Source organism: Halichoeres trimaculatus, unplaced genomic scaffold (genome assembly GCF_033239565.1).
Source record: "Halichoeres trimaculatus isolate MK-OKI-2021-1 unplaced genomic scaffold, fHalTri1.1 fHalTri1_scaffold_15, whole genome shotgun sequence".
NCBI classification, from domain to species: Eukaryota; Metazoa; Chordata; class Actinopteri; order Labriformes; family Labridae; genus Halichoeres; species Halichoeres trimaculatus.
The window spans coordinates 21,867,608-21,882,574 of record NW_027437193.1 but is presented as its reverse complement, the minus strand read 5'-3'; the positions used below and the strand labels follow the sequence as shown (position 1 = coordinate 21,882,574).

Sequence of the window (14,967 nt, the reverse complement as noted above, 5' to 3'; positions counted from 1 at the left end):
AAAACATTTTCACCATCAGGCAGGAATCATGTACCTCCAAAAACATTTTTTAAACTCTTAATATTTGTTGCTCAACAACATTATTAGACCACTACCCAGCATCATGAAGTCCTGTAACTCTGACTCTTTGTTTTCCAGATACTTTCTTTTTCTTAACCTTTTTAAACGGTAGTCAGGAGTTTCAAACTGAGATTATGTTTTTATTCTAAATTTGAGCCAGTGATTTCAGAAATTTAGGAAAACAAAACAAAACAAAACAAAACAAAAAACAAAAAACAAAATACCAGGAACCACTGACAGACATTTTTCTGTTTACAAACACAAGTAAATAACATTTGACAAACCATATTTAACAACATTAATTACATTTTTGCACACACACACACACACACACACACACACACACACACACACACACACACACACACACACACACATATATATATATATATATATATATATATATATATATATATATATATATATATATATATATGCTGAAAATAAGAAAGATAAAAGACAGAAGAACGTGGTTCCTGCTTGACAGCGTTCATATGAGAAACATGAGATGAAAAACACTGTTATTGTTTTTATCCAACATAAAAAAAAGCTTTTGTTCTGGTTCTGAAAATGAACATACATAAGCATCATCAGGTGCTCTGTTTCTATTTTGTGTTGTAGGTCATGTTCAGATTCAGGTGTACTCTGCTTTGACCCAACACATTTCCGTCTCTCTGTTAATCTGCTGTGTAATAGGCTAACCAGAAAAGATCAAGCAGAGGCCAGAAATAGGATTAAGACACAGACACAGATCTTTGTGTGTGTGTGTGTGTGTGTGTGTGTGCGTGTGCGTGTGCGTGTGCGCGTGTGCGTGTGCGTGTGTGCGTGTGTGTGTGTGTGTGTGTGTGTGTGTGTGTGTGTGTGTGTGTGTGTGTGTGCGTGTGTGTGTGTGTGTATGTGTGTGTGGGTGTGTTGCGGGGGAGGTTACAAGTTATAAGTCCGATAGTACGTAAGTTTGGTACAGTAGTTGAATACAACCATAGTATTACATTTAAAATTTTAATACAAATGAGCAGAAGAGAACGCCATTATTAACTTGATCATACTTGAAGAGAGATTTTTCGACTTCTGAGATCAGCTGCCAGAACCTCTGTGTCTAGTCACAGTTATTCATCTGTGGTGTTGAGTGAAGAATAAACTGTGTTTAACACAATAAACACCTTATTCCAGAGACTAACTCCAGCTCGTGCAGAAATTTTGACATTATTAATTCATCTTTTACATAAAGTAGCTTTGGCTTTTCAACTGGCCAAAAACTTGCACAACCCTGTGATGATGGTGCAGACTTGGTTTCCTCCTGGGAAAATCACAGCTCAGCCTGGCGACCTGGGAGCTCAGACAATTGGCACAAATGCTGACTTGATGGCAGACACACAGGCTAATTTCTAAAGGCCAGAGGAGTCTGGACACTGAAGGGTGGTGGTGCAGGGCTATTTTTTAACAGTTAATCTTGATCTGGGATGGGAGAGACTGCAACCAAAGACGATTATTTAAGTCATCACTTTGGGATGTTAACACTGAAAGTAATGTAAATATAATAATATAGTCTACAACGCTGTATTACATAAAAATAAGAGCTTCCGGGAAGTTACACTGTCCTTTCATCAATCAGGTTGTCTTTGTTTGGCTTTAGCTATTTATCCTCGTAGTGCGTGCGTGTGTGTGTGTGTGTGTGTGTGTGTGTGTGTGTGTGTGTGTGTGTGTGTGTGTGTGTGTGTGTGTGTGTGTGTGTGTGTGTGTGTGTGTGTAGCCGCTCTCGAGCGCGTGCAGAGGGATTAACGCGCACCTTCTCTTGGGTCGGTCTGGTGCTCCCGTAGCGTCATGCTTAACATCTTAATTGAGGTTGGGTATTTTCTTTAAACTAATGGATTCGATCAAAGTTAGTTGGCATCCGGAAGGCGAGGCTGTACCTGGATTTTTTATCTAACTGTGGAGGCCTTTTGCGCGCGTGGGTCATTTCTGTCAGTGTGAGCGTGCAGAACAGCTCGACGGCGTGTCTGTTTACGACACCGAGACGTTGAACTTTTGATTTGTTTTTGTTTTTTTGTTTTGTTTTTGTTTTTTTGTTTTTTGTTTTGACAGGGAAAAAAAGCACAGTTCCCAGGCTACGTAACACGCGGCTCACCAGAAAGTCACCAGGATTTAAAAACTTGCTTTGGACTGGATCTTTGTCCCCGAGGACAATTGAAATCTCAGCGTTTGGACCAAAGGGGAATAAACTCGGGAATCTCGTGTAAGTGGATCAAATGGCAGAGGAAAATAAAGAATGGGCTGCGTCGGAATTAATTAAAGGTACGTTGGAAGATGGACATCAAATAATTTTATAATCATTCATTGTGTTCCTTTAAGAATATGAATACCCTGGCTGTATAAAGGTTAAAAAACAATTGGATACATTGTATCCTTACTTTTGCCACAAGTAGCAGTGGGCCACAGCTTTTCATTTTGAGCATGTGTTAGAAAAAAATGAAAATTTTCAGCCAGAGGTTAAATCAAGATATTTGTTCTGGGGTAGGCCACGTGACTTCACCTTTTGACTGTGCTGGAAATGGCAAAGGCTTACGGACAAAATAAGGATTTCATATGAGGGTGGTGGGGTGATGGGGCAGTCATGGCCCAAAAGTGGAAAAAAGGAAAGTGTCCACTTGGGAGCCAAAACACATATTGAAGTGCTCTCCTGGTTGGCAAAATGTGCCCCCTTGTCTGGGTAAAACATGATAAGCTGCCCTTTTGGGAGGCAAAAACATGCGCTAAAGTGCCCTTTAAAAACACCTAGTGCCCTCTTCAGTGGCAACAACAGACTGTATGAACCTTTCCTAATTTTTGCATGTCTTTCAAAGAGTCTAATTATGAGAATTATTATGCATCCTACAGCCACATTTAACTGCACTGTTCCCTCGTTGTGGGTTGTGATGTTAACAAAACTAGAAGCTAAAAAGCTGACAGATAACACACCGGTTTAAAAAATATTTCATCACATAATCTACATTTACTGATAATTATATATTTTTTAAAGTGGAAAAACAGGCACAAGCTAAAGAGTAAAACAGGTAAGTTTCTGATAAGGTCAAAAGGGCAATATTTGATAATAGACACCATCTTTGGGAAAAAGTATGATGTGCATTCTCATTTTGACCCTTTCTCATCATTTTACATACAGCCTATAGATATATATTTATAAAGTTAATTGCTGGTAGATTTGACCCAAACATGGCAATACTATCAATGGATAATTTAATAAATTAGTCAATTAATCAATCAATTAATCAATTGCTCAATCAGGTGGCCATGCCACACTGATCCTTATTTCAAGATGCCTCCCAAAATGAGACCCAGTCTAGACAAGGTTAACAGTCTGATCTCTCTGGAGACCTTTTCAGCATTTAGCAAGTTACAGTGGCGGCGTTGGGGGGTAACTTTAATGGGATAATAAGATATAAGGTAGAGGAGAGAAGTAGAAGGAGGTCAGTATGTCAGTTCCTCCCCACAGTCCAAGTCTATAGCAGCAGAACTGAGAGCTGGTCCCAGACCAGAGTTTTGAGTCTACTTTTAAAAGTAGTGAGGTGGTTTGCTGCCTGGATCTGGACCTGGAGCCTGAGAACCTGATAACTAAAGGCTCCACCCCCCAAACTTCTTTTAGAGAAAAAGAAAGAGTGGTTCACTATCATTAAAAGCTTTGAAAATAGGAAGAAGGATTTAAAGTTCTACTTAAAATTATTACAAAAAGAAAGGACGATGAGAGTATTCCTTTGTTGTTACAATGCTTCTTGGCTTGGCTACTAGCGCTGTGCCCATGTAATATTTGCCAGATCTCCTCTGCTAATGCCAAACAGCTTATTCTGCTGTTGCTTTGACTGTTTTAAGCTTTTGGTACATCCAGGAGCTGCCAATCAGGTATCTGAGTCAAACAGCAAACACGACTGGAACAGTGTTTCGGTTGAGACTGAAGTTATAGTAAGGGAAAGTCTGTTTCTTTTAAAACCATATTCATGTCTTTGACATCAAACTTAATGAAACCTCCATCCAAACACTTATCAGTTATCTATTTGTGTTTATTTTTGTGTGTGTGTGTTTGTGCGCCCATAGACCGGCTGTACTTCGCTACTCTACGTGTCAAACCAAAGAACTCAGCCAACACACATTACTTCAGCACTGATGAAGAGTTCATATATGAGAGGTAAGCCTCGGGTGATAAATGTTTTCTATGCACCACAGGAACCCCTCGACCCCAGACGATGTGAAGCAGGTTGTTGAATATATTCACAACATTTGAAACTTTTTTAGTCACTTTGGTGAGAGCATGTTGCACCAAAACTCTGAGGAGTTTTTAGCACTACAAAGAACTGGTTACAGAACAGTGATGAAAGATTGATAGGTACTGAGTATAGTGACATGTCCTTACAACAGTGGATGATGGTGCTCATGGGAAATAGTGTCTTCATTTCAGAAATATGCTGCCCACTCTGGATAGTCCTTACAGCAACTTTAAGGAATAGGAGACATAGCATTTGACCTGTAGAAGTTGGGTCTTATTATTGACTCTTGGTTTAGTGAATTCAGTGCCATTTTACACTACTGGGGATTAACTACCTACTCCTGTTACATCATAAACACCAATTTATACTCAGCTTCATCTTCTTCAGTTTCTAAAACACCATGTAACCCAGTCAACGACATTTCAGTGCTCGCTCTTCTCTGTGAATAGAGTGGGAGGAGGGCAGGTGAGCCTTCTACAAATTGTCTTTTTGCCTCTGTTGCAGTTTCTATGAAGACTTTGGACCCCTTAACCTGGGCGTGCTGTACAGATACTGCTGCAAGCTTAATAAAAAACTAAAGGTAACAGACTGAATGCTACACCACATGGCCACAGTTTTAACACACCTCTGAAGACTTGTTTTTGATTAAAGAGATGCTGTGGTATATGTCCTTAAACTGCCAGGCTCCTTAGAGTGGTGTTAAGCCTGGGTTATTTAAAATAAGATTACTGCTGTTGGGTTGTTTTGAAGCATCATTCTCACATATGCTGAACTGATCTGCCCTCTTCAGTCTTTCACCACGTCAAGAAAGAAAGTGGTCCACTACACAAGTAATGATCAAAGGAAGAGAGCCAATGCTGCTGTTCTCATTGGTGGATATGCTGTAAATATTTCTTTGTTCATCCCTTCATTCCTCTATCTGTCTTTTTATTAATTCCTCCACCTGTCCCTTTTTGATGTTATCATGTGACCTTTTTTTTCTTAAGGTCATCTATTTAAAAAGAAGCCCAAAAGAAGTATACAGGATCCTGACCCCAGGAAACAACATGGGCTTCATGCCATTCAGGTAGACCACACACAGAAACACACACACACAGACACACACACACACAGACACACACACACACACACACACACACACACACACACACACACACACACACACACACACACACACACACACACACACACACACACACACACACCAAACAGGAAACTTTAATGTGCTTATGCCTCTGTACCAAGTCATCCTTCTGTTGTGCTGGCATCAAAAGTAACAGAGGTTTGTTGAATAATATTAAATAGTTCAAAACAATACATCGGCAAAATTATTGGTCCCATATTCTGCTCCTTTTCTGCAGTTTAATATGGATCATTGATGTCTTCATAAAATGGTAGTAACCTGTTTTGGTCCAAAAAGCCAATAAATCAAGCACAGCAGCATTGTTTCCAGGCTCTCATAGCCCCTCTGTTCAGAACGGTCTGATTTAGTGGGCGTGGCCTTCATATGTAAATGAGCCACAGCTGATACCGCCCAGCTCTTCCCCCTCACTGAGAGCGGCGCCACGAGCTCCGAGTGCACAATGTTTAGAAAACAGCGAAGCTCATTTACCGTAACATTACAGGCTAAAACAACAGGCTAACCGCAGCTAAAGTTAGCATCCTGAAGTTAACATAGAGACAGGGGGGACACTGAGGAAAAGCTCTTACATCTGCTCCACAGCACACAGCATTTAAAATACTCACATTTCCAGGGTCCCAGGTTTGTTGGCTGATGGTTGGTAATGCGCCTGGATTCAGGACCAGTCTATTCACTAGCCCTCTGTTGTACTGTCTAAAGTTGGAAAAGCAGTCGGCCGTGAAGTTACTAGCACACACATGCACAGTTTTACTGAGTGTAGCTGGCACATTTACTTGATAAATGAACTCTAGCCACTTAGTCTTGTCTTCTCCTGAGATGGGAAGCATGTGCATGGAACTATGTTGCTGTTTACAGCCAAAAACAGAGCAGTGATGGCTCTTCAACTTTAGCATTCTCCTCCCCGCTGCTGTAGAGATTTCTCTCCAGCAGTGGGGAGAGGAGTGGGCGGGGAGGAGGTGTGGGGGTATCTGCTCCGGTGGACCAATCCGGTCAGACTTGCTCCTGATTGGTCAAAAAAGGGAATTGCTGACGTTGGCAAATCCCCAAAACCCAAATAGCTCATTTTAGGTCAGGATTTTACAATAACAAGCACTACTAAGTACAGGTTTTGTCATTTAATATCACATTTTGTGGGCTGGGAGGAAAGCCAAAGACCCACATATTTCACTAAAAGACTTAATAAAGTGATTTTTGCATAATATGGGACCTTTAATGCTGAACAGCACTCTCACCTCAGTGTTTGTACAAAGAAGAATCATACCAGTGTTCTTGAGAAACTTAATCAGATGCCATTGATTCTGGTCTCAGGCCTTTATAAAGTCACTCTTGTTGGTCTGTTCTGGTGTTGACTCGATGAGTTGCTCTGCACTAATGTTAGAGTATTCTAAAGACTGAATAATGGACAGAGTAGAAAGTTTAATGAGTTAACAAAGACAGATCACAAATCTATAGACTTGCCAAAAGTTATCCTTCATGTCCACCAAACTCAAAACCACAATCTGCTTCTCTGTAAAAGCTTCTCTGGAGAGGCAAAATGCATAACCAATTAATCCTGTCAATCAAGTCATAGTGTTGTGTTTGTGTGTGTGTCTGACAGGGATGCAGCAGTTGGAGAATGCTCATTTAACCTCACAGTTTTGGACTGTCTACAAGGAATACAGATGGTAAACTATGTTTGTGTACCTATGTTATCTATGTTTTATGTATTTCAGAGATTATTGTGCGTAGGTCAGCTGAAGCTCACCCAGGTATATTTGTGGTTGAACCTCTAACTCTGTTACATTATACTGAGCTGATATTATTTAAGATTATTTTAATACCTTAATTGCCCAAGGTAACGAAATCTAAGTAAAATAGATGAATAGTAACAATGAGAAAAATAACATCTATATAATTGTCTCTTCCTGGTTCATGAAGAGATATCAGAGTTTGAGGGACATAACCTGATCAGTGATGCTTCATGAATGCGTGAAAGGCACGTTTGAGCACAGTTGAAAAGAAAATGTTAGTTTTGGTTCAGGTTGACTCTGAAATTTCTCGTCTGTCTCAAGTCCTTGGTCAACTCGGTGGCATTCCAATGTCCTAATCTGGTGGCCTGTTACAGTCGAGCCGAGCTGACAACTTCTCCAAGTTGTCACCCACCTTGTGAAGAAGTCCAGGAATCACATCCTGCTTGCAATTGAGCTTGCGTATTGCTTGAGTCTAAGGGTTGACAATCCTGCACAGTCCCTCTATGATAGGCAGCTTCTCCATTGTCAAAAGAACTGCCTGTGCCTCCCGAAGTTTGCAATATCAGAAAACTGCCGACTACAAACCCCTTTGCCCATTTTCCTTGTTGACAAAATTTGATCAATTGAAATGAGGGACCGGCTGAAGAAATCCATGATTTTAGTTTTCAGATAGGATGCATAGAAAGGCTCAGATAGTTCAGACAAAGACAGACCAAGAGCAAACAGGGCAGATTGGAGGGGAGGGAGGGAGCAGGGAGAGATTGGATGATATTCAGGAAAGATACTACCATGCATTTCCAGATGATGGCGCTATTACTGTAGCAGAAATTTGAGCCTATTGATGTGTTGGAAGGTGGACCTCAATGGTGTGTGTGATTTGAAGCAGATTGGACCTCATATGAAGGAGTGGCAGAGGCTTCCTGGTTAATGGCGGGATTTACGAGTTTGGGGTAGCGCCATAAACATACCATTTAACGACAGAACACAACCTGATCAATGATGTGTTATGAAGGCCTGCAAGACATTTAAATAGATAAATCGAATAAAATGAGAGTCGTGAGGGAATAAATGACACGTCTGCCTGTTTTACTCTCTTCCCAGGCGTTACAGAATGGCTTCTTTGACTTTGACAAGTTCAGTGTTGAGGAGTATGAGCACTATGAGGTGAGAGCACACAGACACTTACTACAACCATCAAGTCACAACACTTAGTCTGGAATCTCCTTGATGTCCTTAGTATGTTCATAACAGAACCAGGGGTGAAGGTCATAAACTACTTTGTTCTTTTTCTCTTTTTTAATATTTAGCGGGTAGAAAATGGAGACTTGAACTGGATCATCCCTGGAAAACTTCTGGCGTTCAGCAGCCCTCATCCTCGCAGCAAGATTGAGAACGGTAAATCAGATTTTATACAAACTGGAAAATGTGAACAGCTTACTCCTTCTTTTACATCTAGTACATCTGAATTCTGAAGGAGGAAATGTTTCTGTCTGAGATATTAGCAACTACTTAAATACAGTCGGCCATGCCCTGAAATGTCTTTAGGTTTCCCATTATTGTAAAAAGAAAAAAATTGCACTTAGTTGAAAAAGACTTGGAGAAATAATTTGAACCATGAACTCAAAATGTAAATGTTACACTGGTGAAAATAAATACCTCTGCCACCTATTACGGGTTTAGGAACCACTACCACAGCTTCTTTTGTCCTCTTGTTCCTAGAATTGTACTCTAACCATCCCACTTTCTAACAGATCCTCTCACCCAAATGTTTTTCTAAGAGTTGATGGATCGAGGGTTGGACGTGTCTCGTTTCATATCAAAAGCCTGTGACTCTGACAAATCTTAACGACTGTGTTTCCAGGTTATCCTCTGCATGCGCCCGATGCCTATTTCATGTACTTTCGCCAAAATAATGTCACAGCCATAGTCCGTTTGAACAGGAAAATGTATGAAGCCAAGCATTTTGAGGCTGCAGGTTTTGAGCACCATGACCTCTTCTTCCTGGACGGGACCACACCCTCTGACCTCATCATGAGGCGCTTCCTGCATGTGTGTGAAAGTACTGAAGGAGCTGTGGCTGTGCACTGTAAAGGTAGGAAAGGATTTGTTTTTGTTAATATTTCTTTTTAAATCTCAATAATAGTAGTTGAATTCATGACTTTGTGTCACTTCATCTTATCACAGCTGGCCTGGGCCGTACGGGCACTCTGATTGGATGCTACCTGATGAAACACTACAGGTTCACTGCAGCAGAGGCCATCGCTTGGATACGAATTTGCCGACCTGGATCCATCATTGGTCCCCAGCAGAACTTCTTAGAAGAGTGAGTTTTTCTCTTAATTTCAGCTACACACATCAATGAGACTGCTTTGAATGAAAGAAAGAAAGTAAAATTTGGCAACATGCACTGTTGCTTCTGCAAGGGTGAGCAGTTTTTGATCCAAGATATCACTAATGGATTAATTTCAACAACCTGCACCATTAACACTCCCAATTTCTGACATTAATTTGTTAGACCCCACTGTAGTTCAAACTAAAAGATAAGGCTGGTGTGTTTGAAAAAAAAAAAGGTGAGTTAAATAAGCTCTGCAGCTGATTCACAGCCAGTGTGGACAATGCAAGGTTGTGAGTCACAGGCACATTTTTTGCTGCTCAGACATGTGGACCAAACTGTCAGTATTACATCTTGTTTACATAAAGTATAAAAAGCAAGCATCTACAGTTGGTATGTAAGATAAATCTGTTTCTAGAGATCTTATATTTGCATCAGGGGCTTTTTTTTGCATCTTGATTTCTTTAAAACAGCCCGTCATCTGTTATTTAAACGTTTAACTTGTTGCCATAATCATTAATCAAGCTGGGTGCACTGTACTGCCTTTTTCTCATGTGCATAGGAAAGAGCATAGTTTGTGGGTCCAAGGTGATGTCCATCGCTTCAAACAGAAACTGGCTCAGCAGCGACAGAGCCGACGACAGCAGCTACAGCAACAGAAACAGCAGCAGCAGCTCCACAGAACTGGCTCTGAGGGAGGCAAACAGGGGGCCATGTCACGCCTACTCTCCAGCATGGAGGACCTGTCTGTTGACCCTTCTCTTTACAAAACATACAGCCTGGACGAGGTGAGGGTGGGACTTTTTTTATCATTATATTATTAGCTCTCAAAGTACTTCCCATCAAGGTACTTCAGCTCCTCCCACCTTCCAGAAACATGCTCATCAGGATTGGTTCCTCTACTTTGCCAGTGGGTGTGAGTGTGTGTGTGTGTGTGTGTGTGAATGGTTGTCTGTCTCTACCCTGTGGCAGTCCAGTGACCTGTCCAGTGTGTACACTGCCTCTTGCCCAGTGACAGCTGGGACACGCTCCAGACCTCCAACAACAGTGAGAAGGAGAAACAGTAAAGTTGATCGATGGAAGCTGCAAAGATAAAAACCATCATCCTGTTCAGCTATTTGTATCGTTACAGGAGTTTTGTAAACTAAACCATACGAAAATTAGACACAGTGATTTAAATAATTCCTGCTATAGCAACATCACTGAGTTACAGAGAAATCTAGACCAATTTCTGTAATACAGTTTTTTACAATTACTTTAGCACAATTTTTAAAGCAGGGCTTGGAATTTCAAAACACTAAACACAATTTGCACAACCACACACACTGTATAGCCCTCAGTAGGGTCCTCGAGGGTGCATGGGAGTTTGCTCAACCTGTCCACATGTGTTTTGTGGACTTGGAGAAGGCATTCGACCGTGTCCCTCGAGGAGTCCTGTGGGGGGTTCTCTGGGAGTATGGGGTGTCGGGCTGCTTGTTACGAGCCGTACATTCCCTGTACGACCGGTGCCAGAGCTTGGTCCGCATTGCTGGCAGTAAGTAGGACTCCTTTCCAGTGAGGGTTGGACTCCGCCAGGGCTGCCCTTTGTCCCCGATTCTGTTCATAACTTTTATGGACAGAATTTCTTGGCGTAGCCAGGGTGTCGAGGGGGTCCGGTTTAGTGACCTCAGGATTGGATCACTGCTTTTTGCAGATGATGTGGTCCTGTTGGCTTCATCGAACAGTGACCTTCAACTCTCTCTGGATCGGTTCGCAGACTCCAAATCCGAGTCCATGGTCCTCAGCCGGAAAAGGGTGGAGTGCCCTCTCCAGGTCGGGGATGAGATCCTACTCCAAGTGGAGGAGTTTAAGTATCTTGGGGTCTTCGTCACAAGTGAGGGAAGGATGGAACGAGAGATCGACAGGCGGATGGGTGCAGCGTCTGCAGTAATGCGGACTCTGCACAGGTCTGTCGTGGTGAAGAGGGAGCTGAGCTGGAAGGCAAAGCTCTCTTACATCTCTCGGCTGGCCTGGGAATGTCCTGGGATCCCTCAGGAAGAACTGGACGAAGTAGCTAGGTAGAGGGAAGTCTGGGCTTCCCTGCTTAGGCTGCTACCCCCGCGACCCAACCCCGAATAAGTGGCAGAAGATGGATGGACACTCACAATATGCAGAACACCTCAGATCCTGTGCAAAATGAAACAGTCTTGTAAAAACTATTTACACAATTAAAACAACCAAATTATGATACCATTTGAAACATACACATATCATGTGGTTTGATTCTGTTTGAACCAGTTGCACTCTGCTGTGTTTAACTCAAAACACTTTTAGCAATTCTACCTCTCAGTGATTAGACTGCTGTAAGTGAAGTACACAGAGAAAGTGCAAATATACAACAAGGTAAATTCACCAAACACAACACAAGATCAATGCCGCAGACTATTGACAATATGTTTTATTTCTCTTTATATAACCAAAATCAGCCAACATTGATAATCACAACAAGACATATTTTCCTCCTGCTTCAGGTCTTCCTCTACCTCTAGCTCCTGCTCCTCCTCCACAGATTCCCCTCTCACCCCCACTCTTCTTCCTCTGACTCCTTCCATTTTGGATGAACTCCCCTGCTGCATTTTTAAAGTGTTCAAACCTGATTGGTGTGTCTACAATCAAGCAATCATGTGTCAACACATCTGATGTGTGTTTTTAATTAACTGACTAATGGGTGTGCTGATCTGTCAATCAGTGCTTTGGAATTGCAGGGATGTGACATCATGAAATACTTCTGCGTCTGATGTATACAAGTTAGTTTAGTGTTTCGCAAATCACTGCAAAAAGTGTGAGGCTGACTTTGTGTTTGTAGTGGTGGAAATCCGGTCTAATGTTTTGCACCTTTATTGTCAGGTGCAAATAATTTTTTAAATTCTTTTGTTATTAGTGTTTATGCATCATGTTATAGCCAACACTGATGAGCATTATGTTTGTGTGTGTGTGTGTGTGTGTGTGTGTGTGTGTGTGTGTGTGTGTGTGTGTGTGTGTGTGTGTGTGTGTGTGTGTGTGTGTGTGTGTGTGTGTGGGTAGAATAACTGGAAGGACAGCAGTCTTACTCAAGGAGACAAACTGAGAACCCTGAAGGGGAAACGTCCACCCCGATCATCCTCCTCTTCCTCGAGGTACAGCCTGCCTTAACTCATTTAACTGTTGGGCAATGCACTTTGTTCTTATGAAAGGAAGTCAACCTGCAACCTACAGGGAATCAAAAATATTACTTCTATTTGTAATAAATAAATATGAGGCAAAATTATCAAAGAACTATGTCTGGTGGTGAAGAGCTCATTACCTTCTTTCTGAGCCACACCCACTGCTTTACATATTAAGAAAATAATAGGTTCAGAGATTAAAGGTATCTATAACTTCACTGTCTTATATATGCCACTTTTCTTTTCTTTTTAAAAAAAAAAATAAGAATAAGTCAGAAAAAAACGGCATACTCATACGCCCAGGCATACTCAATTTTTTTTAACAAGTATTGTCTTCTTTAATCTTCTTTTAAACAACTATTTCACTATTCACTGTTACTTTTACTACAAGAAACATCTTGATAATAACAAAAATCACTACACACGGTTTTAAAACCCTGAGTGAAACTGTGCAAACCTTAACACATGAACTCATCATTCATCTTTTGTGTGTAAAGATGGAAATGTACACCATTTTCTCCTCTCATATTATTTCTTGTGTTGTTTCTATTTCACCACAACTTGTAATTTACCTGCATACACACTGTCACGTTTGTGTACCTCAGTCACATTAAACGCTGTCATATTAACTGCATTACTTTAGCTAGACATCAACAAATACACAGCAGAATATGAAAATGACTTGTTGCTGTATTGTGCTCTTACTAGGTTTAACATGTCCAAGGCCCCTCACTCCTCCATTCTCATGCCTCAGAAGTCCCCAAAAGTCTCTTTCTCCTTCACCTCATCTCCTTCCTGTTCTAAGAAGCTGGTACGAAGCGCCTCCTCATCAACTCTGCAAGTCAAGAAGTGAGTAACAGATGATGTTTCTAAATATATCACTAAAATTAAAAGTGGAAAGCAAAAAAAACAAGATGAATGTGAAAAAGGAAACTGATAAAGAAGATTTTTACACCCTCATTGTCTTATAGTGCATGACTTTTGCAATAAAGATGGATCATGACTGACAGTTACAACAGAGGTATTACTGAGCAAAACAGTCTCACGTTTGTCTCATTAATTCTTAATTTTCAGCATGTTTCTTTAAATAAAAGACTAGTGCATGGCTGTCATAGCATCAAGCCTCTGCAGATCTGTTGGCCTTGTTTAACTCTTAATAGAACCCCTGGAATAACGGAGAGATCCAGAGCTCCACTGATTGTCCATGAGCTACAGAGACTTTGTACAGTAAAGAACTTTTCTGTGTATTTCATTTGCAAGTCTCTCTCCTGGACTGCATGACATAATTTGTTGCAACCCCTTGCCTTTGTCATTCTGTTGACCTCTCAGCTGGAGAAAAAAAATCATCACGCTTTTTCTCTTTCTGTGTCCCTTCTTCTCTTCCTCTGTCACAAGTCCATTCAGCCTCAGTCTGTTCAGTACCAGGCCTGCTTGACTTCACCGCCTTGGCATCTCCGTTCTGCCCACTGGTCGAAACAGCTGAGTCAAATCAGGACTTCTAACACGCTCATGTTGTCTGGGCCTTAAGAATCATCAACCTCGACCACCAGACTCAAAAAACTTTACAAACTTTCCCAAATATGGCCCTGACTACCTGCTTGGATCCTTTGCACTCAAATTGTTGCTGTTTTTTTAAATTTCTCAAGTATCATGAACATTGTGAATGCTAGCCATCAAACATAATAAACATATAGTAAACCATAGAGTGGAAAGGCAGAAATAAGTCTTGGACATCAGTCTGTTCTTTCTTTGGTCATCATTGTTTATGAATTCGTATTGTGTTTGTGTCGTATTGTGTCGTGCAAGATGGCTACTCACAAACCACTTTTTGTTCTTTTGAAATAAATGACTAAAATAAAACATAAATTCAAACCTTGTTTAATTTTTTAACAACCCAGAAACATTTAAGGTATTTTTATATCTCTTTTTAATTAAACCTTTGGTCTAAGGAAGCCTCTTCCTCCCGACAGGTTATTTCTAAGTCACCAACCTGTATAATCACCTAATGGTGCACATAGCAATGCACAGCTCTAAGAAGTTAATTTCCTCTTATGGAAAATCTACTTATTCATCGGATTCATTTCTCTGAAAAATGCAAATACCAGATCCTTCCTGAGGATCTCAACATCAGAGTGCATATAAACGGTACTTGCATTAATGATCCCCATCCATACTCTTTTTCTATGAGGACCCTGGAGAGCGTGAACAGATATCATATTTTTACATCACCTTTCAACAGAGGGGCTGTCTTCCTGTTTGGGACTTA

General features: G+C 41.0%; 1 protein-coding gene across 1 annotated transcript; it reads left to right on the top strand.

The window, feature by feature from the left end:
- Window positions 1-2,306: 2,306 nt before the first annotated feature.
- On the top strand, window positions 2,307-14,286 carry LOC141804525 (dual specificity protein phosphatase CDC14AB-like). Its single transcript, XM_074688986.1, has 14 exons — window positions 2,307-2,352; window positions 4,147-4,237; window positions 4,821-4,896; window positions 5,107-5,199; window positions 5,303-5,382; window positions 7,055-7,121; window positions 8,289-8,351; window positions 8,495-8,582; window positions 9,049-9,279; window positions 9,372-9,510; window positions 10,082-10,307; window positions 12,583-12,674; window positions 13,410-13,550; window positions 14,097-14,286. Exons 1-14 carry the CDS (start codon window positions 2,307-2,309, stop codon window positions 14,134-14,136), a joined length of 1,473 nt encoding a protein of 490 aa, XP_074545087.1. The 3' UTR covers window positions 14,137-14,286.
- Window positions 14,287-14,967: the final 681 nt, after the last annotated feature.